Source organism: Moschus berezovskii, chromosome 17, assembly GCF_049115385.1.
Source record: "Moschus berezovskii isolate FMDL1 chromosome 17, NW_MosBer_1.0, whole genome shotgun sequence".
NCBI classification, from domain to species: Eukaryota; Metazoa; Chordata; class Mammalia; order Artiodactyla; family Moschidae; genus Moschus; species Moschus berezovskii.
Window position 1 is genome coordinate 40,964,178 of NC_142476.1, and position 26,752 is coordinate 40,990,929.

General features: G+C 49.0%; 1 protein-coding gene across 3 annotated transcripts; it reads right to left on the reverse strand.

Moving 5' to 3' along the window:
• Positions 1–70: 70 nt before the first annotated feature.
• On the reverse strand, positions 71–25,347 carry AURKAIP1 (aurora kinase A interacting protein 1). 3 transcript variants are annotated; one of them, XR_016039611.1, is made up of 5 exons: positions 25,199–25,347; positions 24,755–24,844; positions 21,028–21,470; positions 6,487–6,798; positions 71–6,207 (listed from the first exon to the last, which is right to left on the reverse strand). XR_016039611.1 is itself a non-coding variant. In XM_055419339.2 (4 exons), the coding sequence occupies exons 2-4, from the start codon at positions 24,804–24,806 to the stop codon at positions 20,833–20,835; spliced, it is 597 nt and encodes a 198-aa protein (XP_055275314.1). In that variant the 5' UTR covers positions 24,807–24,844; positions 25,199–25,347; the 3' UTR covers positions 20,747–20,832. The 3 variants fall into 3 exon arrangements, 2 of the variants coding, with proteins under 2 accessions (XP_055275314.1, XP_055275315.1); XM_055419339.2 differs by lacking the exons at positions 71–6,207; positions 6,487–6,798 and adding an exon at positions 20,747–20,934; XM_055419340.2 differs by lacking the exons at positions 71–6,207; positions 6,487–6,798; positions 25,199–25,347 and adding exons at positions 20,747–20,934; positions 25,059–25,192.
• Between the last annotated feature and the right edge of the window lie 1,405 nt (positions 25,348–26,752).

A 26,752-nucleotide genomic window follows, 5' to 3' on the forward strand; every position in this document is an offset into this window, starting at 1 on the left:
CCCACCCTGGCCCCGTGTGTCTGTCTCTCTCCATGTGCCTCAGCCGCTCTGTCCTCCATCTCAGCCCTCTGTCCCCGCCTCTGGCTGCCGGGCTGTCTTTCTTCCACAGAAGGAAGTTGTCCAAGCAGGGAGGCAGACACCCAGGTCTGGCCTCTCAATCTGGAAGAGGACAGGGTTAGCTCCCAGCACTGAGCTAGGAGGCTGGAGGTGCTGGGTCCACACCCTGAACTCCCTGCAGAGCCCCTCCATCCCCACCCCCGACCAGGCCTGCATGAAGGTTGGTGGGTTCACAGCACCGCAGATCCAGTCCTTGGCTCAGCCCCAGTACAGAAGCCTGAAGAAGGAAGCGAACCCTGTGGCACTGCTGGGCAGGATGGACAGGGCAGTGGAAGGTGGCAACACCCTCCTCCCTGCTCCCTCCTGTTCTCTCTGCTTGAGCCCACCTCCCCCGTCCTTGGCAGGAAACACAAGTGAGAACAGAGGCCCAAAAGAGAACAGACCAGAACTAAATGACCACATCCCCTCTCCCAAAAGTCCAGGCCGGACAAGGCGGGTCAGCCAGGCAGCCCAGGGAGACTGAGACTTAGCCTCTGGCTCCAGTCCTCGGGACCCGGACATTCCAGGCAGCCAGGCTCATTGGGAGGAAAAACCACAGGCACTCAGAGGCACAACCCGACACAGACACGTGTTAACACGCGCTGTTCCGTCATCCAGCAGAGCTGAGCACCTACTGTGTGCCAGGCCCCGGGGTTCAGCACTGCACAGAGGCCAAGCTTCTGCCCTCTGGGAGTTGTTAGTGGGGAGGCAGCCGGCTTGCTGAGGAATGAGGTCATTTTAAACGCAGCAAGATTAAAGCCAGGCAGGCGCTCCGTCCGCAAACTGACCTGGACAGCCTCCAAGAGACCCATTCCTCCAAGGACGGACCAGGACACCCTCTGAGGGACCCACACCCATAGCGAATGGCCAGGCAGGGGCTCAGGAAGCTACCTGCCAGTAGGGGTTGGGGAGGAGGGGAGGCATGCTGGGCGAGGAGGTCTGTGAGCCACGCCCAGTCTCTCACGTGAAGCACAGGGAGGCCTGAAGGGGCCTGGTGGTCTGATTGATACAAGAAATGCCAAATTGTTAGTTTAGAGCTGTCAGGGCTTACAAGAGCACAGAGGAAACTGGATGTCCAAGGACCAAGTGGTGGACGGAATCTGAGATGCTCCCCAGGGCGCCCAGCCCTGAGGGAGCCTGTGGCCGGACAGCCCTTAGTACCCACACACCAGGTGCCTGCCAGTCACTCCTGAGACAGAGTCTGCATTGCTGCCAAGGAGCCTCAGCTTCTCCTGAAACACTGAAACTCCCTCCCCCAAGAAGAAAACAGACTGCACACTGCTTTTCTGTTGGTCTGAGCAGTTCTCCTAAAAGTCATCTGTAGAATTTCCCTGGTGGTCCAGTGCCTAATACTGAACTTTCCCAATGTGAGGGGCTTAGGTTTGATCCCCGGTCAGGGAACTAGATCCCACAGGCCACAGTGAAAATCCAACTAAGACCTGGTACAGCCAAATAAATAAATAAATTAATTTTTTTTAAAAAGTCACTTGAGATTGTGTTGGCCCTTCTTGGTTCCTGGTGGCCTGCCTAGCCCCAAGAGGCAGGGGGACTCTGCAGCCCTCATGTCTGAGGACCCATGAATCCCTTGGAGGCTCTCTTCTCCTTTGGCTGAGAAGACAGGGCTGTCCTCCACCATCTCCTGGAGTTTGCTGTAACTCACGTCCATTGAAATGGTGATACTATCTAACCACCTCATCCTCTGCTGCCCCCTTCTCTTCCTGCCCTCAGTCTTTCCCAGAATCAAGGACTTTTCCAAAGAGTCCACTCTTCACATCAGGTGGCCAAAGTATTGGAGCTTCAGCTTCAGTATCTGTCCTTCCAGTGAATATTCAGTGTTGATTTCCTTTAGGATGGACTGGTTTGATCTCCTTGCTATATAAGCGACTCTCAGTAGTCTTCTCCAGCACTACAATTCAAAAACATCAATTCTTTAGCACTTAGCCTTCTTTATGGTCCAACTCTCACATCTGTACATGACTACTGGAAAAATCATAGCTTTGACTATACAGACCTTTGTTGACAAAGTGGTCTCTGCTTTTTAATAAGTTTGTCATAGCTTTCCTTCCAAGGATTAAACATCTTTTAATTTTGTAGCTGCAATCATTGTCTGCAGTGATTTTGGAGGCCAAGAAAAATCTGTAACTGCTTCTACTTTTTCCATTTCTATTTGCCATGAAGTGATGAGACTGGGTGCCATGACCTTAGTTTTCTGAATGTTAAGTTTTAAGCCAGCTTTTTTACTCTCCTCTTTCACCTTCATCAAGAGGCTCTTTAGTTCCTCTTCACTTTCTGTTATTAGAGTGGTATCATCTTCATATCTGAGGTTGTTGATATTTCTTCTGGCAGTCTTGATTCCAGCTTGTGATTCATCCTGCCTGGCGTTTTGCATGATGTACTCTTCATATAAGTCAAATAAGCAGAGTGACAATATACAGCCTTGATGTATTCCTTTCCCAATTTTGAACCAGTCAGTTGTCCCATGTCTGGTTCTTCTAACCATTGTTTCTTGACCCTCATATAGGTTTCTCAGGAGACAGGTAAGGTGGTCTGGTACTCTTTAAGAACTTTGTGATCCACACAAAGGCTTTAGCGTAGTCAAAGAAGCAGAAGTAGATGCTTTTCTGGAACATCCTTGCTTTCTCCATGATCCAATAAATGTTGGCAACTTGATCTCTGGTTCCTCTGCCTCTTTGACACCCAGCTTGTACATCTGGAAGTTCTTGTTTCAGGGACTGCTGAAGCATAGCTTGAAGGATTCTGAGCATAATCTTGCTAGCATGTGAAATGAGCACAATTGTGTGGTAGTCTGAACATTCTTTGGCATTGCCGTTTTTGGGGATTGGAATGAAAACTAACCTTTTCCAGTCCTGTGGCCACTGATGAGTTTTCCAAATTTGCTGACATGGGTGCAGCACTTTAACAGCATCATCATTTAGGATTTTAAACAGCTCAGCTGGATTTCCATCACCTTCACTAGCTTTGTTCACAGTAATGCTTCCGAAGACCCATTTGACTTTAGTCCAGGATGTCTGACTCTAGGTGAGTGACCACACCATTGTGGTGATCTGGGTCATTAAGACCTTTTTTGTACAGTTCTTCTATATATTCTTACCACCCCTTCTTAATCTCTTCTGCTTCTGTTAGGTCCTTACTCTTTCATCATGCCCATCCTTGCATGAAATGTTCCCTTGTTATCTCCAATTTTCTTAGAGATCTCTCATCTTTTCCATTTTATTGTTTTCCTCTATTTCTTTATATTGTTCACTTAAGAAGGCCTTCCTATCTCTCCTTGCTATTCTGTGGAACTCTACGTTCAGTTGGATGTATCTTTCCCTTTCTCCCTTGCCTTTTGCTTCTCTTCTTTTCTCAGCTATTTGTAAAACCTCCTCAGATGACCTCTTTGCCTTCTTGCATTTCCTTTTCTTTGGGATGGTTTTGGTCACTGCCTCCTGAACAATGCTACAAACATCTGTCCATAGTTCTTCAGGCAGTCTGTCTACCAGATCTAATCCCTTGAATCTATTTGTCACCTCCACTGTATAATCATAAGGGATTTGATTTAGGTCATACCTGAATGGCCTAGTGGTTTTCCCTACTTTCTTGAATTTAAGCCTGAATTTTGCAATAAGGAGCTCATGATCTGAGCCACAGTAAGCTTCAGGTCTTGTTTTTACTGACCATATAGAGTTTCTCCAACTTTGGCTGAAAAGAACATAATCAATCTGATTTTGGTGCTGACCATTTGGTGACGTCCAGGTATACAGTCATCTCTTGGGTTGTTGGAAAAGGGTGTTTGCTATGACCAGCGTGTTCTCTTGACAAAACTGTTAGCCTTTGCCCTGCTTCATTTTGTACTCCAAGGCCAAACTTGCCAAGTATCTCTTGACTTCCTACTTTTGCATTCCAATCCCCTATGATGAAAAGGGTATCTATTTTTGGTGTTAGTTCTAGAAGGTGTTGTAGGTCTTCACAGAACCATTCAACTTTAGCTCCTTCAGCATCAGTGGTTGGGGTATAGACTTAGATTAAAGTAATGTTGAACAATTTGCCTTGGAAACGAACCGAGATCATTCTGTCATTTTTGAGAGTGCACCCAAGTAATGCATTTCGGACTCTTGTTGACTACGAGGGCTACTTCTCTTTTTCTAAGGGATTCTTGCCCACAGTAGTAGATATAATGGTCATCTGAATGGAATTCCATTCCTATCCATTTTAGTTCACCAATTTCTAAGATGTTGATGTTCACTCTTGCTATTTTCTGCTTGACCATGTCCAGTTTACCTTGATTCATGGAAAGGAGAGTGAGAAAGCTGGCTTAAAACTAAGCATTAAAAAAAAAAGATCATGGCATCTGGTCCCAGCACTTCATGGCAAATAGATGAGGAAGCAGTGGCAGAGTTTATTTTCGTGGGCTCAAACTTCACTGCAGATGATGACTGCAGCCATGAAATTAAAAGACGCTTGCTCCTTGGAACAAAAGCCATGACAAACCTAGACAGTATATTAAAAAGCAGAGACATCACTTTCCTGACAAAGGTCTGTTTAGTCAAAGCTATGGCTTTTCCAGTAATCATGTATGGATAAGAGACTTGGACCATAAAGAAGGCTGACTGCCAAAGAACTGATGCTTTTGAACTCTGGTGCTGGAGAAGACTCTTGAGAGTCCCTTGGACTGCAAGGAGATCAAACCAGCCTATCCTAAAGGAAATCAGACCTGAATAGCCATTGGAAGGACAAATGCTAAAGCTGAATGAAGCTCCAGTACTTTAGCCACCTGATGTGAAGAGCTGACTCATTGGAAAAGACCCTGATGCTGGGTAAGACTGAAGGCAGGAGAAGTGGGTGATAGAAGAAGAGATGGTTGATGGCATCACTGACTCAGTGGACATGAGTTTTAGCAAGCTCCAAAAGAGTGGAGGACAGGGAAGCCGGGATTGCTGCAGTCCATGGGGTCATAAAGAGTTGGACATGACTTAGCAACTGAACAACGATCTTGAGGAATAGACATAGGATCGATCCCTTCCATTTTTCTTCAGGTTGCTGCTCAGGCAGGTCACTGCTCTTTTTCACTTTCACCAGTACCTGGCTCCCTGTGTTGCAGAGATAAAAGGGAGCTATCAGACGACAGGGAGATCTGTGGGACACACACTCATGCATAGCCCTTAACAATTGCGAACATAGTGTTTAACTTTACCTCCTGTGTTAAAAATGTTTTTTACTCAGGACCAGAGAGTGGTCTCCTGTACTTAATTTCATGAGGGCTCTATCCAAGGTGCTTCTAGGGGACACCAGTGTATGGAGAGCAATTTGCAAGACCATGTCCTGTGTTGGATGAGTTTTCCGGCATAGCCTACAAGCGATGTCTTAATAATCTCAATATCTTTAGAAAAGATCCGGTATTTGCTGCATAAGCAACACAACCACAAGCTGGGGGAGGGATGAATGGTAGAGCACAGGGGGTTTCTCCGAGCAGGAGAACAGGGAACAGGGACCTGTTCTGCATGACCCACACTCAGGGGACACATGGCATCACGCATTTATCAAGAGCCAATGAACTGCATGGCACAAGGAGGAAATCTTAATGTGTGAAAAGTCTAAAAAACTCACGCAGGTGATCAGGAAACCAAAATGTGGCCAAGAAACTTGCTGAGTCACACATGGAGTAACATCACATAAGGGGTGTGCAAGCGCCAGCCTGAGCAACCTAAGGAGTGAGCAGAGCCTGTGACTAAAGGAAGAGGGGCCTGCACACGGCACTGAGCTTGAGCTGGCAAAGCTGTTTCCTGCTGGCTATGGTTTATCAGCTCCGCTACTGCCTATAGGAATGTGGGCTAAACAATGAGATGAGAGGTTATGGAAAAGCAAGAGAGGGGCTGGGATGAACCACAAGGTCTGGATCACAGCTGGAGATGCTGCTATGAACTCGTGTTCAGCCTAACAAAAACACTGGTGGATGCTTGTGGCAGCAGTTTCCTCTGTGTGAAGACATGGTCAACTGCCATCTGAGAAGGGCCCACAGCTGTGTGCACACCCAGCTCCAGATCTTGGTTTCTAAGACCATTTTCCAAGAACAGGAACCAGGGCTCCTTGGAGAAATGTCTGATTTTAGGGCTGTGTGAAGAAATATACAAAAGAAGTCTGTAGTGCCAAAAAGGAAGGATGTGCTAAAAAAACAACAACCCAAAACTAATGATGGGGGTGTCAAAGGTCACAGGGCCCAAAGCTGGAACCAGAGGAGCAACGAACTCCAGGGGTACTGGACTCTGACCCAGAGCAGGAAGTAACCATGTCCACACCCACAGGAACAAGTGACTAGACATAAACACAGCTTTTCCAGGCAGGAGAATCCCCAAGGTTGAGGTAGAGACAGAACAGAACCACGGCTCTCACCTACAACGAGCACAGGGGGGTGCAGGGCTGATGTTGTCGACCTCTATTGCCCACGATTCTGTGGGTCAGGAGTCCTAGATCCACATGGCATTGCTGGGATGGCTTGACTGGGGCTGGACAATCCACGTGCTTCTCTCCAGAAACTGGGGTCTTGGTGTGGCCACAGGCTGGGTCCTCTGTCCATGTGGTCCCTTGTCACTCAGCAGTCTAAACCAGGCTTCCTTCCTGACAGAAGCTGCTGGGAGCCTTAATGCCAAAGCTCAAAAGCATCTGCCGCTTCCGACTGGTCAAAGCAGGTCACAGCCCAGACTCCTGGGGAGGGAGACAACCCCTGGCTTTGGTGGGGGGACCAAAGCAGGCCCACAAGGCCGAGAGGTTTGTGTACAGGGAGGGGTTCTGATATCCGTAGTGACCATGTACCAGAGGTGAGAGGCAGGTAGCACAATGAAACGCAAGTAGTTCAGAGTATGTCTCAGGTTTACCTGAACTCCTTTATAAACGAGTTCAGCTTGGACTTCCCTGGTGGTGCAGTGGATAAGAATCCACCTGCCACATCAGGGGACATGGATTTGATCCCTAGTCTAAGAAAGATTCCACATGTGGTGGAGCAACTAAACCCATGTGCCACAATTACTGTGCCTGTGTTCTAGAGCCCCCAGCCACAAATACAGAACCCACGTGCTGCAACTACTGAAGCCCGAGCACTCTAGGGCCTGTTAGCCACAACTACTGAGTTTGTGTGCCACAACTAAAGCCCAGGAGCCCAGAGCCTATTCTCAGCAGCAAGAGAAGCCACCGCAATGAGAAGCCCCAACACTGCAACAAAGAGTAGTCCCTGCTCGCCACACCTGGAGAAAGTCCACACAAAGCAACAAAGATCCAGTGTAGTCAAAAATAATAAGTAAAAGAGATTAGCTGGGTTTTGTTGTTGTTGTTGTTTGTTTTTCAAGAGGAAAGGGGGTATAGGGACCTCATTGCTTTCCTTTTTGAAAAATATTTATTTATATTTGGCTGTGCTGGGTCTTTGTTCCCTTGCGTGTGCTTTCTCTAGTTGTGGCAAGTAAAGGCTACTCTCTACACTCAGAATGCAAGCTTCTCATTGTGGTGGCTTCTCTTGTTGTGCAGCACAGGTTCCAGGGCGAGTGGGCTCAGTAGTTGTGGCATGTGGGCTCAGCTGCCCTGTGGCATGTAGGATCTTCCTGGACCAGGGACTGAACTTGTGACCCTTGCATTGTATGGACTCTTAACCACTGGGCCACCAGGGAAGCCCAAGATCAGTTAATTTAATCAAATATAGTTAAACACAATACCAGACCACCTTACCTTCCTCCTGAGAAATCTGTATGTGGGTCACGAAACAACAGTTAGAACTAGACATGGAACAAAAGACTGGTTCAAAATTGGGAAAGAGTACGTCAAAGCTGTATACTGTCACCCTGCTTATTTAACTTACATGCAGAGTACATCATGGGAAATGCCGGGCTGGTTGAAGCAAAGGCTGGAATCAAGATTGCCGGGAGAAATAGCAATAACCTCAGATATGCAGATGACACCACCCTTATAGCAGAAAGCGAAGAACTAAAGAGCCTCTTGATGAAAGTGAAAGAGGAGAGTGAAAAAGTTGGCTTAAAACAACATTCAAAAAACTAAGACCATGGCATCTGGTCCTATCACTTCATGGCAAATAGATGGGGAAACAATGGAAACAGTGAAAGACTATTTTCCTGGACTCCAAAATCACTGCAGATGGTGACTGCAGCCATGAAATTAAAAGATACTTGCTCCTTGGAAGAAAAGCTACGATCAACCAAGGCAGCATATTAGAAAGCAGAGACATTACTTTGCAACAAACGTCCATCCAATCAAAGCTATGGTTTTTCCAGTAGTCATGTGTGGATGTGAGAGTTGCACTATAAAGAAAGTTGAGTGCTGAAGAATTGATGCTTTCAAACCGTGGTGTTGGAGAAGGCTCTTGAGAGTTACTTGGACTGCAAGGAGACCCAACCAGTCCATCCTAAAGGAAATCAGTCTTGAATATTCATTGGACAGACTGATGCTGAAGCTGAAACTCCAATACTTTGGCCACCTGATATGAAGAACTGACTCTTTGGAAAAGATCCTGATGCTGGGAAACATTGAAGGTGGGAGAAGGGGATGACAGAGGATGAGATGGTTGGATGGCATCACCGACTTGATGGACATGAGTTTGAGCAAGCTCTGGAAGTTGGGGCTGGACAGGGAAGCTTGGCATGCTGCAGTCCATGGGGTCACAAAGAGTCGGACATGACTGAGTGACTGAACTGAACTGAAACACACATATTTACATTTTTATGACCTTAAATATTTCTTGGAAAAAAATAACTTATCTGACCGATAAAACCAGACTAAGAAATGTAGGAAAGTTTAATTAAGCTTTTCATACGTAAATAAACCTAATTCTTCCATAATGTTACGTTATCTTTTCAGTGTTATGTGTCAGGAGAAAGATATATAGTTGTTTTAAGTCAAAATTATGGAACCAGTCTAATTTGGGGTTTTTCCTGGTGGCTCAGTAGTAAAGAATCTGCCTGCCAATGAAGGAGACACAGGTTTGGTCCCTGGTCCAGATGATCCCTTGGAGAAGTAAATGGCAATCCACTCCAGTATTCTTGCCTGGAAAATCCCATGGACAGAGGAGCCAGGTGGACTACGGTCCATGGGGTCGCAAAGAGTCGGACACAACTTGGCCACTAAACAACAATATCAGTCTAATTTGTTCAAGGATTCATCCTGATTAAAAACACTACCTAAACTTTTTATAATGTAGATTGTTAAACTCCACATTTTCCACCCTGACATTTAAACAATATTAAAGCAATGTTTCTATGACATGAAGTCTCCTTGGCAATATTTGCTCTCTGCCAGAATTCACATCTCTCTGTTTCTTATCCATTGATCAACCACTGTCTCAGGTGTTTTGTTTTTTTTTAACTGCGGATTTTCCAAGAAAATGACTTTTTTTAAAAGGGTGAACACTTCTAAGTCATTGCTGTTTGCTTTTCAGTCACTAGGTTGCATCCGACTCTGCAACCTCATGGACTGTAGACCACCAGGCTCCTCTGTCCATGAGATTTCCCAGCAAGAAAACTGGAGTAGGTTGCCATTTCCTTCTCCAGGTACTCTTTCCAACCCAGGGATCCCACATCTCCTGCTTGGTACACAGATTCCTTACCACTGAGCCACCTGGAAAGCTCTAAGCTGTTGTTAGAAATTCAGTTTCTCATTTCTTTCTGGAATTCTCACAGTCTCTAGCTTTTTTTTTTCTTTTAGCTTTTTAATCATACAGACCGCTTTGGTTTCCAGGAAGACAGGGAGTTACACTAAAACACCCAGAGAATGCCTCCAGTCAGCCATCTGGAGACCCTGGGACTTGGGCTTCGTCCTCCATGGCTGCCCAGAGAACGGGCTTCAACACACATCATATGCTTCAGTCCAGTGTGGCTACCCGCCTCCTATGGTCCATCTTTGGCCAGCAAAACCCTTTGTGCCCTCCCAACCCCTCCCATGGCCTCTGACATGAAGAGACATGGTGGGCTCTCATGAATTTCCTACCACAGGTCTGGCATTAGAGTTGCCAGGTAAACACCACACGGGACATACTTGTATGAGAAATCTGTTTATCTGATATTCAGATCTAACTGGGAGACCTGTATTTTATTTGCTGAAGTTGGCAACCTTCCTGGAATCAGCCATAGTCCCCAGAGTCCTAGCTTCCACCAGAAGTGGGGTGGAGGGCACTTAAGAGCCACTTCTGGGGGTCTGTTTGTAGACCCCACTCTCAAACAGAAGCACACAGCCAAGTGCCACCAGAGGAAGCCCACTGTCATGGGCAGCAGAGGCTACAGTCCACAGACAGAGGGATGAACTGGGAAGAAGCGGAAACAGGACTTGGTTGGGGAGCTGCTGCTGCTGCTAAGTCACTTCAGTCGTGTCCGACTCTGTGTGACCCCATAGATGGAAGCCCACCAGGCTCCCCCGTCCCTGGGATTCTCCAAGCAAGAACACTGGAGTGGGTTGCCATTTCCTTCTCCAATGTGTGAAAGTGAAAAGTGAAAGTGAAGTCGCTCAGTCGTGTCCGACCCTTAGTGACCCCACGGACTGCAGCCTACTAGGCTGCTCCATCCATGGGATTTTCTAGGCAAGAGTACTGGAGTGGCTTGCCTTCTCCGTGGTTGGGGAGAGGAGGGAGGAGATCCACAGCATCAGTATCCTCACAGAAGTGACCTGACCACACCCGCGAAACAGACACACAGAAAACAAAGGGGTCTTAGAAATGAAGAACAAAGTAACAGAAACTAAAAAATACATTACCAGCGTTAGAAAAAAATGTTGAGGGTGCCAATGAGATAGAATATAGTGATCCAAAAAACAGGAGTTTCAGAAGAAAAGAAATAGAGGGAAGGAAATGATGACAAAATGGTTCAAGAAAATGTCCTAGAACTGAAGGAAGGTTAGGCGTTTCCAGATAGAATTAGGCTCCCGCAGGGTAGAAACAGACCCACACCAAAGCACACATGATGGGAGAGTTCACACCAGTGAGGAAAGAGGAGCTTAGAAAAAGTCACAGAGGCTCTGGAGCCAAAACGGGTGTAGTTTTCTCAACAGTGACACTAAGAATGGGAATATGAGAGAGTGACGTCTGCTGAGCTTGGCAGGAAATAATTTTCAGCCTAGGATTCCATATCCAGCCAAACTGTCAACCAAGAAACAGGATGCAATAAAGCCATGTGCAGATTTACAAAGCTTCAGAATTTCTCTTGTGTTTTTTTCTGTAGGAAACTATGGAGGATGTGGGCTACCCTCATAGCTCAGTTGGTAAAGAATCTGCCTGTAATGCAGGAGATCCGGGTTCGATTCCTGGGTTAGGAAGATCCCCTGGAGAAGGAAATGGGAACCCACTCCAGTATGCTTGCCTGGAGAATCCCATGGACAGAGCAGCCTGGTGGTCTACAATCCATGGGGTCGCAAGACTTGGACACAACTTAGGGACTAAATTACCACCCACCATGGAGGATATGCTCTTTCAAAGTGAAGGAAGGAAAAAGAATTTAAAAATGTAAGTGAACACGAGGGGTCAGGGGAGCAGAGAGTTTGAGAGAATCCCCAAGGTGAAAGCTGGGCCCAGAGGCGATGGGCAAGCAGCCAGCTGGACAGGTGAGTGGTCCAGGAGAGACCTCACCTCAAGGTAAGTGAAGCTCAGCTGCTCTGAGAGGTGGGCTGAGAACTTGCTGTTGACATTGTGATGAGAGCACAGAAAACTAAAGCAACCGAAAAGAATAAAAATAAGACAATTAATACTTATGGGGAAAAGAAAAACAGGGAAGGAAGAGCGGTGAGTGTCTCCTTTTTACGGTTATACGAACATGAACACACTCACGGCCCCCAACTCACAAGTCAGAGGAGGGGCGGGAGGGGACAGCAGAGGACACCTACAAGGAAAACGAACCACAGAGACAAGTATGTTCAGTGCCGTATTTTCCAGAGTGAAAGTTAGGCCCCATGAGCGAGTGTGAATTCAGTTTAGTGGCTCACAAAAACCATTTCTTAATGAAGTCGATTAGAACAGAAAATGTCTGAGATTACTGTGCTTCAGTTCAGTCACATAGTCGTCAGACTCTTTGCGAACCCATGGATTGCAGCACGCCAGGCCTCCCTGTCCATCACCAACTCCCGAAGTTTACTCAGATTCATGTCCATTGAGTCAGTGATGCCATCCAACTATCTCATTCTCTGTCGTCCCCTTCTCCTCCTGCCCCCAATCCCTCCCAGCATCAGAGTCTTTTCCAGTGAGTCAACTCTTTGCATGAGGTGGCCAAAGTATTGGAGTTTCAGCTTCAGCATCAGTCCTTCCAATGAATATTCAGGACTGATTTCCTTTCAGATGAACTGTTTGGATCTCCTTGCTGTCCAAGGGACTCTCAAGGGTCTTCTCCAACACCACAGTTCAAAAGCATCAATTCTTCAGCACTCAGCTTTCTTTATAGTCCAACTCTCACATCCACACACAAATACTGTGAAAAAAAATAGCTTTGACTAGACGGATCTTTGTTGGCAAAGTAATGTCTCTGCTTTTTAATATGCTGTCTAGGTTGGTCATAGTTTTTCTTCCAAGGAGCAAGCATCTTTTAATTTCATGGCTGCAGTCACCATCTGCAGTAATTTTGGAGCCCCCCAAAATAAAGTCTGTCACTGTTTCCATTGTTTCCCCATCTGTTTACCATGAAGTGATGGGCCATGATGTTCATTTTCTGAATGTTGAGTTTTAAGTGAACATTTTCACTCTCCTCTTTCACTTTCATCAAGAGGCTCTTTAGTTCTTCTTTGATCTCTGCCATAAGGGTGGTGTCATCTGCATATCTGAGGTTATTGATATTTCTCCTGGCAATCTTGATTCCAGCTTGTGCTTCATCCAGCCCAGCATTTCCCATGATGTACTCTGCATATAATTTAAATAAGCAGGGTGACAATATACAGCCTTGACATACTCCTTTCCCAATTTTGAACCAGTCTGTTGTTCCATGTCCAGTTCTAACTGTTGCTTCTTGACCTGCATACAGATTTCTCAGGAGCATGTCAGTTGGTCTGGTATTCCCATCTCTTTAAGAATTTTCCAGTTTGTTATGATTCATAGTCAAAAGCTTTGGCATAGTTAATAAAGCAGAAGTAGATGTTTTTCTGGAACTCTCTTGCTTTTTGGATGATCCAACAGATGTTGGCAATTTGATCTCTGGTTCCTCTGCTTTTTCTAAATCCAGCTTGAGCATCCATACTGTGCTTAGGAGAGCTAAGTTGTTGTTTTTTTTATTTTGTAGATGTGGGTGTGTACCAGGTAGTGATATATAAAATGTATCTGAGTTTTGCTCAAAAAAGCCCAAAACCCACCAAGTTAGAGAAATGACATTAAACACCAAAAGAATGATCTAAAAGGGCTGACTTGCTTCTGGGAAAGGTGGTGTGGGGAAAGGAAGAAAGACTGCTGTTCTCTTAAGCAGCACTGTTGAACTATTAAACTACTTACATATGCAGATATGCACTGATGTGATTTTTATAAAAATTGTTGTTCAGTCACTCAGTCATGTCCAACTCTTTGCGACCCCACAGACTGCAGCACGCCAGTCTTTCCTGTCTTTCAACATCTCCCAGAGCTTGCTCAAAATCATGTCCATCAAGTCGGTGATGCGATCCGACCATTTCATCCTCTCTCATCCCCTTCTCCTCCTGCCTTCAATCTTTCCCAGTATCAGGGTCTTTTCCAGCAAGTCAGTTCTTCACATCAGGTGGCCAAAGTACTAGAGCTTCAGCAACAGTCTTTCCAACGAATATTCAGGGCTGATTTCCTTTAGGATGGACTGGTTTGATTTTCTTGCATTCCAAGGGACTCTCAATAGTCTTCTCCATCACCACAGATCAAAAGCATCAATTCTTCAGCACTTAACTTTCTTTATAGTCCAACTCTCACATCCACACGACTATTGGAAAAACCATAGCTTTGACTGGATGGACCTTTGTCAGCAAAGTAATGTCTCTGATTTTTAATATGCTGTCTAGGTTGGTCATAGCTTTTCTTTCAAGGAGTAAGCATCTTTTACCTTCTTGGCGGCAGTCACCATCTGCAGTGGTTTGGAGTCCAAAAAAATAGTCTGTCACTGTTTCCATTGTTTCCCCATCTATTTGCCATGAAGTAGGATCACTGGGCTGGAAGAAGCACAAGCTGGAATCAAGATTGCCAGGAGAAATATCAATAACCTCAGATATGCAGATGACACTACCCTTATGGCAGAAAGTGAAGAGGAACTAAAAAGTCTCTTGATGAAAGTAAAAGAGGAGAGTGAAAAAGTTGGTTTAAATCTCAACATTCAGAAAACTAAGATCATGGCATCTGGCCCCATCACTTCATGGGAAATAGATGGGGAAACAGTGGAAACAGTGTCAGACTATTTTTTGGGGCTCCAAATTCACTGCGGATGCCGATTGCAGCCATGAAATTAAAAGATGCTTACTCCTTGGGAGGAAAGTTATGACCAAACTTGACAGCATATTAAAAAGCAGAGACATTACTTTGCCAAAAAAGGTCCAACTAGTCAAGGCTATGGTTTTTCCAGTGGTCATGTATGGATCTAAGAGTTGGACTGTGAAGAAAGCTGATCGCTGAAGAATTGATGCTTTTGAACTGTGGTGTAGGAGAAGATTCTTGAGAGTCCCTTGGACTGCAAGGAGATCCAACCAGTCCATCCTAAAGGAGATCAGTCCTGGGTGTTCATTTGAAGGACTGATGCTAAAGCTGAAACTCCAATACTTTGGCCACCTCATGCAAAGAGTTGACTCACTGGAAGAGACTCTGATGCTGGGAGGGATTGGGGGAAGGAAGAGAAGGGGACGACAGAGAATGAGATGGCTGGATGGCATCGCCGACTCGAAGGACATGAGTCTGAGTGAACTCCGGGAGTTGGTGATGGACAGGGAGGCCTGGCGTGCTGTGATTCATGGGGTCGCAAAGAGTTGGACACAACTGAGCAATTGAACTGAACTGAATGGGACCAGATGCCATGATCTTAGTTTTTTGACTGTTGTTTTAAGCCAACTTTTTCACTCTCCTCTTTCACTTTCATCAAGAGGCTCTTCTGTTCTTCTTTTTCTGCCATAAGGGTGGTGTCATCTGTATATCTGAGGTTATTGATATTTCTCCTGGCAATCTGGATTCCAGCTTTTGCTTCATCCAGTCCAGCATTTTGCATGATGTACTCTGCATATAAGCTAAATAAGCAAGATGATAATATACAGCCCTGACATACTCCTTTCCAAATTTTGAACCAGTCTGTTGTTCTATGTCTGGTTCTAACTATTGCTTCTTGAACTGCACACAGGCTTCTCAGGAAACAGGTAAGGTGGTCTGGTATTCCCTTCTCTTTAAGAATTTTCCATAGTTTGCTGTGGTCCACACAGTCAAAGGCTTTAGCATAGTCAATGAAGCAGATGTTTTTCTGGAACTCTCTTGCTTTTTCTGTGATTCACTTTTAAAAAAATAAGTTTTGGAGTCGTCTGAGAGCTGATTTATGGCTTCTCAGTCATGTGACTGTGGGCAAGTTCATCTGTGTACTTAAGGGTCCTCCCTTATCAGACAAAGCTCATTATAGACTTGTGAAATGAGATAGTCCTGTGAAGAACCTAGCACTCTGTCTATAGTAGAAGGAATCACACCTACATCAATTATTAATTGTTTAAAAACATAATTCTTATTCTGCCAACTGTCTCTTGGATACCTACTCTTGGAAAGCTACTGTAGGATGTGCTCCATGAAGAAAAGGAAATAAACCACTGGAATAAAATTGGAACACGCAGCATTCCAGAAACAGGCTCCAGCTTATAAGGCCAAGGGTATCCCAGGGAGACCTTACTGGTGCCACTGAGGATCCAGGGCAGCCCAGACAGGGCTCAGGAGGGTGGTTCCACCTGAAGAAGGCACTCGAGGAGCTGGACTGGACTGAGAGTTTTCAAGTTCTGTCAGCATGTTTGGGGCTGAGTCAGTGACACATAGAGAAACTTGCGAAAGAAAAAGCAAGACAAGACCAAAAAGCTGAACGACAAATGAAATATAAGTTTTGTGGCCATTTACACTGCCATGATGACACTAGGAGGAGGCAGAGGCTAAGGCCAGCACGCAGAGGTTGGTGAGGTTGGTGCCTCTGGGACAGGCTCAGGGTAGGTGAGGTGAGTTGGGTGAGCAGAAGCTGAGAACTCCAGGCTGAGCCACATACAGTCCTACCTGCCCCATAAAATTAAGAAATAAGAATTCAACTGTAAATACACAGAAACAAAACCAACAAGAACAAAGTGAACAGGCTCCTCTTGGCAGGGCTCATGGGGAAGCCCAGGTCTGAGTTCCAGAATGCACCCCCTCCCTGTTCATGTAACAGCTTTGGTGTCCCAAGCCCTTGGGGACTCCAGGCCAGAGCCCCAGTTGTGGCAGCCTCTGGGGCTTCCTCCACCCACAGAGGGGCCAGAAGGAGGCCGGGTTCACTCAGCAGGAAGCCAGGCTGAATCAGTTCCCTCCCCGACACTGCAGACCATCTACACTAGGGCAAGGACAGCCCACGTGGGCGAGGGTGTGCGGTATCAGGTCACAGGGTGATCCCTGTCCTACTTTCCCAAATTCACTGGGTCAACCTACACTCCACATGGCACATGCATGATTCATGCCAGTGACCCATTTCACCCTGATCTTGGGTCTTGGCCACTGCAAAGAAGCTCCTAAGGAGTTGGCACAACTCCCCCCCCAGCCCAGCCCAAGTGTTGTCTCCCCTTCTCTTGGCCTCAAGAGGTCCTGACAGTCCTGTTGCTGCCACAGCTGAAATGAGGGGGCTGCAGGCCTGGTCCTACCCCACTGGGGTCTCCAGTGCTTCCCTTCCTACTCAGTCAGAAGGGGTCCTTGAAATACACATAGGCTGCCCCACACCCCACACAGAGAACTCCAACCTCTATGAGGGGCCAAGTCTCCGCGGAGGTTAACTCTAGCCCCAGGCCTACTGCTCAACTGACCCCCAGGCGAGGGGCCCAATGCCACAGCCCAGCCTCCTCAACCAAACACTGGTCCAGCAGTGCTCTGTGGGGCTGAGGTCAGTGCCAGGAAGATTCGACAGGGCGTCTGGGTGCCCAGCCAGGCAGCGGGGCTGTCAACCTCCAGCACCCACCCTCAGGCTACCTCCAGTCCCAAGTCTGGACTGCTTCACCCCATCCTGGGGGCTGCAGCTCCACAGCCCTTCAGGAAAGTGAAAGTTGCTCAGTCGTGTCCAACTTTTTGAGACCCCATGGACTATACAGTCCATAGAATTCTCCAGGCCAGAATACTGGAGTGGGTAGCCTCTGCCTTCTCCATGGGATCTTCCCAACTCAGTGATCAAATCCAGGTCTCCTGCCCTGCAGGCAGATTCTTTACCAGCTGAGCCACAAGGAAAGCCGAAGAATACTAGAGTGGGTAGCCTATCACTTCTCCAGAGGATCTTTCTGACCCAGGAATTGAACCAGGGTCTCCTGCATTACAGGAGGATTCTTTACCGACTGAGCTATCAGGGAAGCCTCAGCCCTTCAGGGGCTTTCTCCAAAACTCAGTCCTAGAGAGGAACATTCTCTGCCTCCCTGTCCCCCAGGTTCCAGTGCTCTTGCAGGAAGTCCAGTGGGCATGGCCAGGCCAGGGGAGTGACCCCTCCCTCTGCCCTATGCCTTGTCCCTCTGTCACCCTCACCAGCCTGCATGCTCCCCTGGGTGGCGGTGAGCACAGCCATTCACATGCAGGGTTTGAGGGGCACATGCGTATGTGTGTACTGTGTCTGCCCCTGTGCATCCAGCCTCACATCCTTCCCCAGGACTTGAACCTACCTGGCTCCTTCCTTGACTCATGGTGTGGGCACAAACGCCCAGGCTGGAAGAGCCTGGCCATGCCCCAGAAGAAGCAGCAGAGCGATAGGCATGGAGCAGAGCTGACTGCAGTGCCTGCCCTGGGTCCAAAAGGCAGCCACTCCAGCCCTGGAGCCTCTCCTCTGGCTGTACTTATGCCAAAGCACTGCTCCGAGAGTCTGTGGAGGAACCAACTGCAGGCCGGAACCACGTCACACAGGCGGGTCCCTCACTCTGCGCCCCTTCTCAGGGGGTGCCCAGGGCTAGAACAGGAGTCAACACAGAGGAGCTGAGAGAGGGTGGAGGCCCCACAGGGAAGAAGCAAGAGTCAGCCTCCTGCGGTCTGGGAGGAGCTAAAGAGTAAAAATAAAATCCCCAAACCACCTCCTGAGGTCACAGTTGGGGCCCAGGGCACCCGAACCACAGGCGAGATGAGGTCTGCACGTGAGCCAGGCGGGGCGGCAGCTGCCAGGTCCAGGCCCAACAGGGCAGGGGAGGGGAAGGGACTAAGGATACCAGCAGGGCTGGACCAGCTCAGGAGACAACCCGAAAGGATCAGTGACATCAGCAGCAGGGGCCTGGACAGCGGTCCCACTCACGCGTCCAGGCTACCTGCTCTTGGTCAGAGGCTGCTCTGCGAGCTGTAGGGCATTTCACAGCATCCCCAGACTCACCCACTGTGACCCCACCATGACAACCAAAACTGTCTCCAGACGCGGCCAAATGTCTACTTAAGAACCACTGCTCTGGAGGAACGGTGAGGCTGTGCAGTCTGGAGCCCCTGGGCAGCCTGCATTCTAGGGGTGCCCCAGCTGGCACTCCCCCCCACAGCGTGGAGGAAGCGGGGGCCCTACGGCACTCTGCCAGGTGGCTGCCTCCTGGCATCTGGGTCTGTGCCTCTGCACAGGTGGCCAGTTGCACCCCCGGCACTCACTGCCCCGGCCGAGCTTCTGACGGACAGAGGCCTTGTCTCCAGACTCAGCATCTATTTCTCCCCCGCCAGTCAGGGAAGGGTGGGGTGAGCCGTGGGCAGCTCCGCAGCAGGGCTGGAAGGAAACACCGGGAGCAGCTGCTCAGCAGCCCTGGGAATCAGCCAAGGGCGGCACTGGCAGATGAAGGCCCTGCTGGGCAGCCCAGTGGAGCTGGGGCCAGACTGACTACCAGAAGAGCCTGGTCCACTCCACCCCAGGGAGGCCCCACTGCTGAAGCCCTGGACCTGGGAGCCCTGCCCCACCCACAGCTGAGGAAACTGAGATGGAAGGATGCTTGTGTCCTCCTCAGCAAAAACCCCTAGGGCTGCCAGGAGCCCAACCAGTGCCCCCTAGTGGTTGCTTGTGGAAGCAGTCCTGTGCCCCCAAAGGCCTCAGGTCCCCTCAAAGTCAAGGCCAGCTTCACCTTCCTGACATCCAACACGTACATTTGCTCCATGAGCCCATCCCACTGACGGGCAGGGATCCAGATAGGCCCCTTGGCTATAAGCCTGCTCACCTGGCCGGCGGGCACACACAAGACAGGGCCCACAAGGCTCACTGAAGCATTGGGGTCATCAGTGCCCTTCCAGGGGAACTTCTGGGAAGCCTGTGTCCAAGCATACCCCCTCCCTCCAGATCTGCAGGGAACCCAACCCAGGCCCCGGACACATCGCCACAGTCCTAGTGTGAAGCAGGACAGGGGCATCTCCAGGGCTCAGGAGAGGTGCACCTTCCCCTCCTTGCACATGGCAGTCAGGAACAAGGCAGACACCTCACCTATGCTTACCTGAGCTCAGACTCTGACCAGGCTCCATGCCTGCAGCCCAATCCCCCAAGCCTGGATATGAGAGGCCCAGGCTCCCCGCCTAATCCCCTACTATTAGACACAACACGTTCCTCTCCACGCAAACAGAATCTGGAATCCCTGCAGGCAACTGGCTCATGATAAGGCTCCAGGCTTCCTAGCTCTATAAAGGGCCCCCTCTCAGCCGGTCCAACCCTGAACCTACCAGAGCAGGCCATCCCTTCCTGATGAGCCCCAAAAAGCGGCAGAGGCCAAGGAGCTCAGAGCAGGCTAGGGGGTCCCCTGCTGTAGCTGAGCAGGACCTGCCCACCATCCCTGAGGACAAGCGCCTTTGCTGCCTCCCACCCATCTGCCCAGTGAGGGCCTCCCTGACCCAACTGTGCAGGTCCAGTGTTTTTTTTTTTCCAATCATCAGGTCCTATAGCAACACACGAGCCACAGCTGCTGCCGCTGCTAAATCACTTCAGTCGTGTCCGACTCTGTGTGACCCCATAGATGGAAGCCCACCAGGCTCCCCCGTCCCTGGGATTCTCCAGGCAAGAACACTGGAGTGGGTTGCCATTTCCTTCTCCAATGTGTGAAAGTGGAAAGTGAAAAGTGAAAGTGAAGTCGCTCAGTCGTGTCCGACCCTTAGCGACCCCACGGACTGCAGCCTACCAGGCTCCTCCATCCATGGGATTTTCTAGGCAATAGTACTGGAGTGGCTTGCCATTGCCTTCTCCGCGAGCCACAGCTGGTTGATCCCAAAACCAAAGAGATGGAGTGCTGACTATAAGCTCTGCTCAGGTTTTCGACTGCAAGATCAATGGTATACTCAGGTTCTAACCCCCAGATGGTCCCCGTGACATGCTCCCTGACCATGTGCTCACCAGGGGCAGGGCTATAACTCTTCACAGTTGTCCCACAGCACTAGCTTTCCCTCCTGCAGCCGTGGTAACAGAACAGGGTGCACTGGGGGAAGGGGCTCTCAATCTGCCCCAGTGGCCTTGGGCTCCCATATCAGAAGCTGGCGCCAGCCCTCATCCCAGCACAGCTCACACCAAGCAGAAGAGGGTCCAGGCCAAGGACAGCCGAGTCCCCAGAGCATTTATTATCATTGGGTATTATTAGTCATGGGAGCAGGGGATAGAGACAGGAGACTCATTTGCCCTTCAGGTAGATCTTGGGGGTCTGCCAGCCTGGGGGGGCTTCCTTCAAGCCTGCCTTCTGCCAGATGCGCCTCAGGTCTCTCTCGAACTTCATCTGTGAGGGCAGAGGGAGTGACCACCAACAGGTCCATGGCATAACCACGCACCCCAGCCACCCCACATAGCTGCAGCCAAGGGCCACGCTCACCTGCTTCCGTTTCAGACGAGCTTCCCTGACTTTCCGCCGCAGGAACCGGGTCCTCTTGACCAGCTTGCGGTACTTGTGATGATTCATCTTCCGCCGGCGGATCTTGAGTACATTTCTGCACTGCATCTGGGGTACATCCCAGACCTCGCCACCCTGCTCGACCCCTTCGCCCACCTGACTGGGCGGACACTCATAGAGTTGGGCTGGAGACACAGTCCCTGGGGCCCCAGTGTCCAGTCTGGGTAGGAGGTAGCGAATGGTCAGCCAGCTCTCCAGGGGGCTGATGGACATCTTCCTTGGGACCAGCATCTCCTCAAGTTCCATGTGGACTTGCCTGCCAGGGTGAGAGGCAATCCCACTTGGGCCTGTTGGCTTCGTGCTATAGCAAGGCCTGCAGGCATTCCTGCCCAGCACCCCTAAGACAGGCCAGGGTCCATTGCAGCCTGCAGGAGACAAGAGAGCACAGTTAATTACTGCTCGTGGGGCTACACGACTTACACAGCCATGGGGCCTATGGAGCAGAACCCCCTGAAGCCCTGCTGACATTCTCAGGCCAAGACGCGCCTTCTGTGACATCTAGATGTCTACAGCGTTGTCTGCTCTCATCCATCAGAGGGCAGACCGAATGAAAACTACAAGCACAGAAAACTAACCAAACTGATCACATGGATCACAGACTTGTCTAACTCAGTGAAACTATGAGCCACGCCATGTAGGGCCACCCAAGATGGACGGGTCATGGTGGAGAGTTCTGACAAAACGTGGTCACTGGAGAAGGGAATGGCAAACCACTTCAGTATTCTTGCCTTGAGAACCCCATGAACAGTATGAAAAGACAAAAGATATGACACTGAAAAATGAACTCCCAGGTCAGGAGGTGCCTGATATGCTACTGGAGAAGAGCAGAGAAAAAGCTCCAGAAAGAATGAAGAAGCTAAGCCATAAGCCAAAGTGGAAACAACGCCCAGGTGTGGATATATCTGGTGATGAAAGTTAAAGTCCAATGCTATAAAGAACAATATTGCATAGGAACCTAGAATGTTAGGTCCATGAATTAAAGTAAACTGGAAGTGGTCAAAAAGGAAATGGCAAGAGTGAACATCGACATTTCAGGAATCAGTGAACTAAAACTGACCGGAATAGGAGAATTTAATTCAGATGACCATTATTTCTACCACTGTGGGCAAGAATCCCTTAAAAGAAATGGAGTAGCCCTCACAGTCAACAAAAGAGTCCAAAATGCAGTACTTGGATGCAATCTCAAAAATGAAAGAATGATCTCTGTTTGTTTCCAAGGCAAACCATTCAGTATCACAGTAATCCAAGTCTATGCCCTAACCACTAATGCCAAAGAAGCTGAAGTTGAATGGTTCTATGAAGACCTACATGATCTTCTAGAATTAACAACAAAAAGAGATGTCCTTTTCATCATAGGGAACTAGAATGCAAAAGTAGGAAGTCAGGAGATACCTGAAGTAACAGGCAAGTTTGGCCTTGGAGGACAAAATAAAGTAGGGCAAAGGCAAGAGAATGCACTGGTCATGGCAAACACCCTCTTCCAACAACACAAGAGATGACTCTACACATGGACATCACCAGATGGTCAATACCGAAATCAGATTGATTATATTCTTTGCAGCCAAAGATAGAGTAGTTCTATACAGTCAGTAAAAACAAGACTGGGAACTGACTGTGGCTCAGATCACGAACTCCTTATTGCCAAATTCAGACTTAAATGGAAAAAGTAGGGAAAACCACTAGACTATTCAGGTATGACCTAAATCAAATCCCTTATGATTATACAGTGGAAGTGACAAATAGACTCAAGGGATTTGAGTTGATAGAGTGTTTGAAGAACTATGGACTGTACAGAAGATGGTGATCAAGACCATCCCCAAGAAAATAAATGCAAAAAAGCAAATGGTTGTCTGAGGAGGCCTTGCAAATAGCTGAGAAAAGAAGAGAAGTGAAAGGCAAAGGAGAAAAGGAAAGATATACCCATCTGATAATGCAAAGTTCCAAAGAATAGCAAGGAGATATAAGAAAACCTACCACAGTGATCAATGCAAAGAAATAGAGGAAAGCAATAGAATGGGAAAGACTAGAGAACACTTCAAGAAAATTAGAGATATCAAAGGAACATTTCATGCAAAGATAGGCACAGTAAAGGACAGAAACGGTATGGACCTAACAAAAAAAGAAGATATTAAGAAGAGCTGGCAAGAATACCCAGAAGAACTATACAGAAGAGTCCTTTAGTCAGTTCAGTTCAGTCGCTCAGTCGTGTTCGACTCTTTGCGACCCCATGGACTGCAGCATGCCAGGCTTCCCTGTCCATCACCAACTCCCGGAGTTTGCTCAAACTCATATCCATCAAGTCAGTGATGCCATCCAACCATCTCATCCTCTGTCATCCCCTTCTCCTCTTGCCTTCAATCTTTCCCAGCATCAGGGTGTTTTCCAATGAGTCAGCTCTTCACATCAGGTGGTCAAAGTGTTGGAGTTTCAGCTTTAGCATCAGTCCTTTCAATGGATATTCAGGACTGATTTCCTTTAGGATGGACTGGTTGGATCTCCTTGGTGTCCAAGGGACTCTGAAGAGTCTTCTCCAACACCACAGTTCAAAAGCATCAATTCTTCAGCATTCAGCTTTCTTTATAGTCCAACTCTCATATCCCTACATAACTACTGGAAAACCATAGCTTTGACTAGATGGACCTTTGTCGCCAAAGTGATGTCTCTGCTTTTTAATATGCTGTCCAGGTTTGTCATAGCTTTTATTTCAAGGAGCAAGTGTATTTTAATTTCATGGTTGCTCACTGCAAAAGTCACCATCTTCAGTGATTTTGGAGCCCAAGAAAATAAAGTCTGTCATTGTTTCCATTGTTTCCCCATCTATTTGCCATGAAGTGATGGGAAGAGATGCCATGATCTTCGTTTTTTGAATGTTGAGTTTTAAGCAAACTTTTTCACTCTCCTCTTTCACTTTCATCAAGAAGCTCTTTAGTTCTTCCCTTTCTGCCATAAAGGTGCTGTCATCTGCATATCTAAGGTTATTGATATTTCTTCCGGGAATCTTGATTCCAGCTTGTGCTTCATCCAGCCCGGCATTTTGTATGATGTACTCTGCAAACCTTGGCAGTGTATTAAAAAGAAGAGACATTACTTTGCCAACAAAGGTTTGTCTAGTCAAAGCTATGGTTTTTCCAGTAGTAATGTATGGATGTGAGATTTGGACCATAAAGAAGGCTGAGTGCTGAAGAACTGATGCTATTGAACTGTGGTGCTGGAGAAGACTCTTGAGAGTCCGTTGGACTGCAAGGAGATCAAACCAGTCAATCTTAAAGGAACTTCTGGAAGGACTGATGCTGAAGCTCCAATCTTTTGGCCACCTGATGCGAAAAGCCAACTCACTGGAAAAGACCTTGATGCTGGTAAAGACTGAAGGCAGAAGAGGATGACAGAGAAAGAGATGGTAGGATGGCATACCGACATGAGTTTAAGCAAGCTCCGGGACATGGTGAAAGACAGGGAAGCATGGCATGCTGCAGTCCATGGGGGTCACAAAGAGTCCGACAGGACTGAGCGACTAACCAAAAGGGTTGTTTGTGTGGCCTGGCCCCGCCTCCAGGTGGTGAGGAACAGCAGCGCAGGTCACCGAGCTGCTAACTCCACACTCCTAACCCAGATGTGTATCCCGCCCATCTCCCGCCACGGGGCTTCTTACCTGCCCTGGGAACAGCCCTGAACAGCTGGGAAGTCAGGCGCATCAGAAACATGGTCTGTGCGTGGCTGTGGCCCCAGGCGATCAGCGGAGCTGGAATACAGGTGTGCGCCTAGGTCACTCTGGGGGCTCTGGTCTCGTTCCGATTCCCGCACCCGGTCTCCCTCGCCCCCCTCTCCCACCACGAGGATGCCACTTCGAGTACAGCTTCCTCCCTCAAAACCTCTGCCTCCGAGAGTCCTCAGCTGCGCGACTCTGGGCAGGTACTGGCCCTCCCTGAGCCTCAGCTTCACCGCAAGTCTCCCACCTCGCAGGTTGTATCTACGATCGGGTCTCGGTCCCCGAGCCCCAGCCAGCCGCGGCCTCCGGGGCTGTCCCTGGAGCCCGCTCGCCGCGTCCACACACAGACCCTCCCCAGACGTCGTAAAGAGGTTCAACAAACCATACCCTCGCCTCGCTCAAGCAGTTCCGGTCCGTTCCTAAGGCCGCCCCAGCCCAAGCGCGGCCGCCTGCGTGTTTCTACGCCCAGGGCCCCCTAGTACCCCACGGCGCCCCACTCCAAGTCGGCGCAGGCCCTGCCGGACCCAGAAAGCGACGGTTTCCGGCCGGAGGAACCGCCCCCCCGCCACCCGTGCCCAGCCCCTCCCACAGCTCGCCGACTCCGCCTGTCCCTCGCGGAGGCTAGAAAACTACATTTACCACAATCCCAACGGTGTTCCCTCTGCGCCTGCGTAGCTAGAACTCTGGTCGCTCCCCGACAGTCAAGGGTCAGTCGTCCGGGAAGGACGGAAGTGGCGTTTTCCCGGCGACGGAAAGAGTTTGCGGGGGCGAAGGAAGTGGCTCTAACTACGGCAGATGCTGGGGCGGGAGCCGGACTCGGAGCAACTTGTCTCGAGGGGCGACGTCTTTACCCCCGAGCCCGCCTCTTGGGGCGGGGAAGGTGGTAGACAGGTGCCGGGTGTTGGACTAGAGCCGGGGCGCCGTCAGGAATGACTTGGATGTCTCGGACCCGCCACCGCTCCACTTTGGCTTGCAGCCTCCGCTCTGCCAGTCTGGATAAGCGAAGGACGTCCCGCATGTACCGTGGGATGGATAATACGACGCTCTGTGCATGGGTGGAGTGTATATGCCTTCCTTAAAGCAAACAAGTTCCCGTGTTGTGTCCATAAGTTCCTGTCTGAAAACCAGAAGCAGCATGGGGTTGAGCTAAGACCCAATGTTGTTCCTCAGGGTAAGGGGCTCAGAGGGCCCACTTAACCCGTGTAACACAGAAAGGCTCTGTTGTCCTGAGGTTGGCTAGGATGGACAGCCAGAATGGACCTGAAGGAGCTCCTGCTGGGACAAGGATGTGGGGAGTCTGGTCCTCCTTGAGGCTTGCTGTGTAGGAGGGTCTTCCAGTGAGTCTTGGTACAAAATGGCCATGCCTTGCCACCCCCGGCCCAACTTGGCTAAGCAGTGAGTGGAGGATAGGCCAATGGGAGGGCAAAACTGCAGAATCTGGGCCCAGCTCTAAAATTGAGTCACCAGAGGATGTACCCTTCAACCTGAGGGGAGCTTCTGTTTCCAGGTTGAAAGGTCTGTGAACACATCCAGGAGCCTGCCTCTCAGCCTCCGCAGGCTTTTATGGTTTGGTTCCAACTGTAAGCCACCTGGACCCTGGATGCTGACCTTGCTGCTTTCATACCTTGGCTGTACTGACTTCAGGCACCTTTCTCCAGGCCACTGGCACCAGGAAGGGTGAGCCTTCCACCCATAAAGAAGTGCTGGTCTGGAGAGAGCCAACACAGGGCATAGACACGTCCCCCGAGTGCCTTTGATTTGCAGAGAGTGCATGCAGCACTTGGAGACAGCCCTGACCCACCCTGCTCACTGGCACCACCGAGCTGTCCTCACCCATTCCCACAGAGGACCCCTCCAAGGTGATGCTGTTTGTCCTTTGCAAACCCTCCATTTACCCTGCTGGCAGCAGAAAGCTCAGAGCCTCACAAGCCCTCAGAGAGG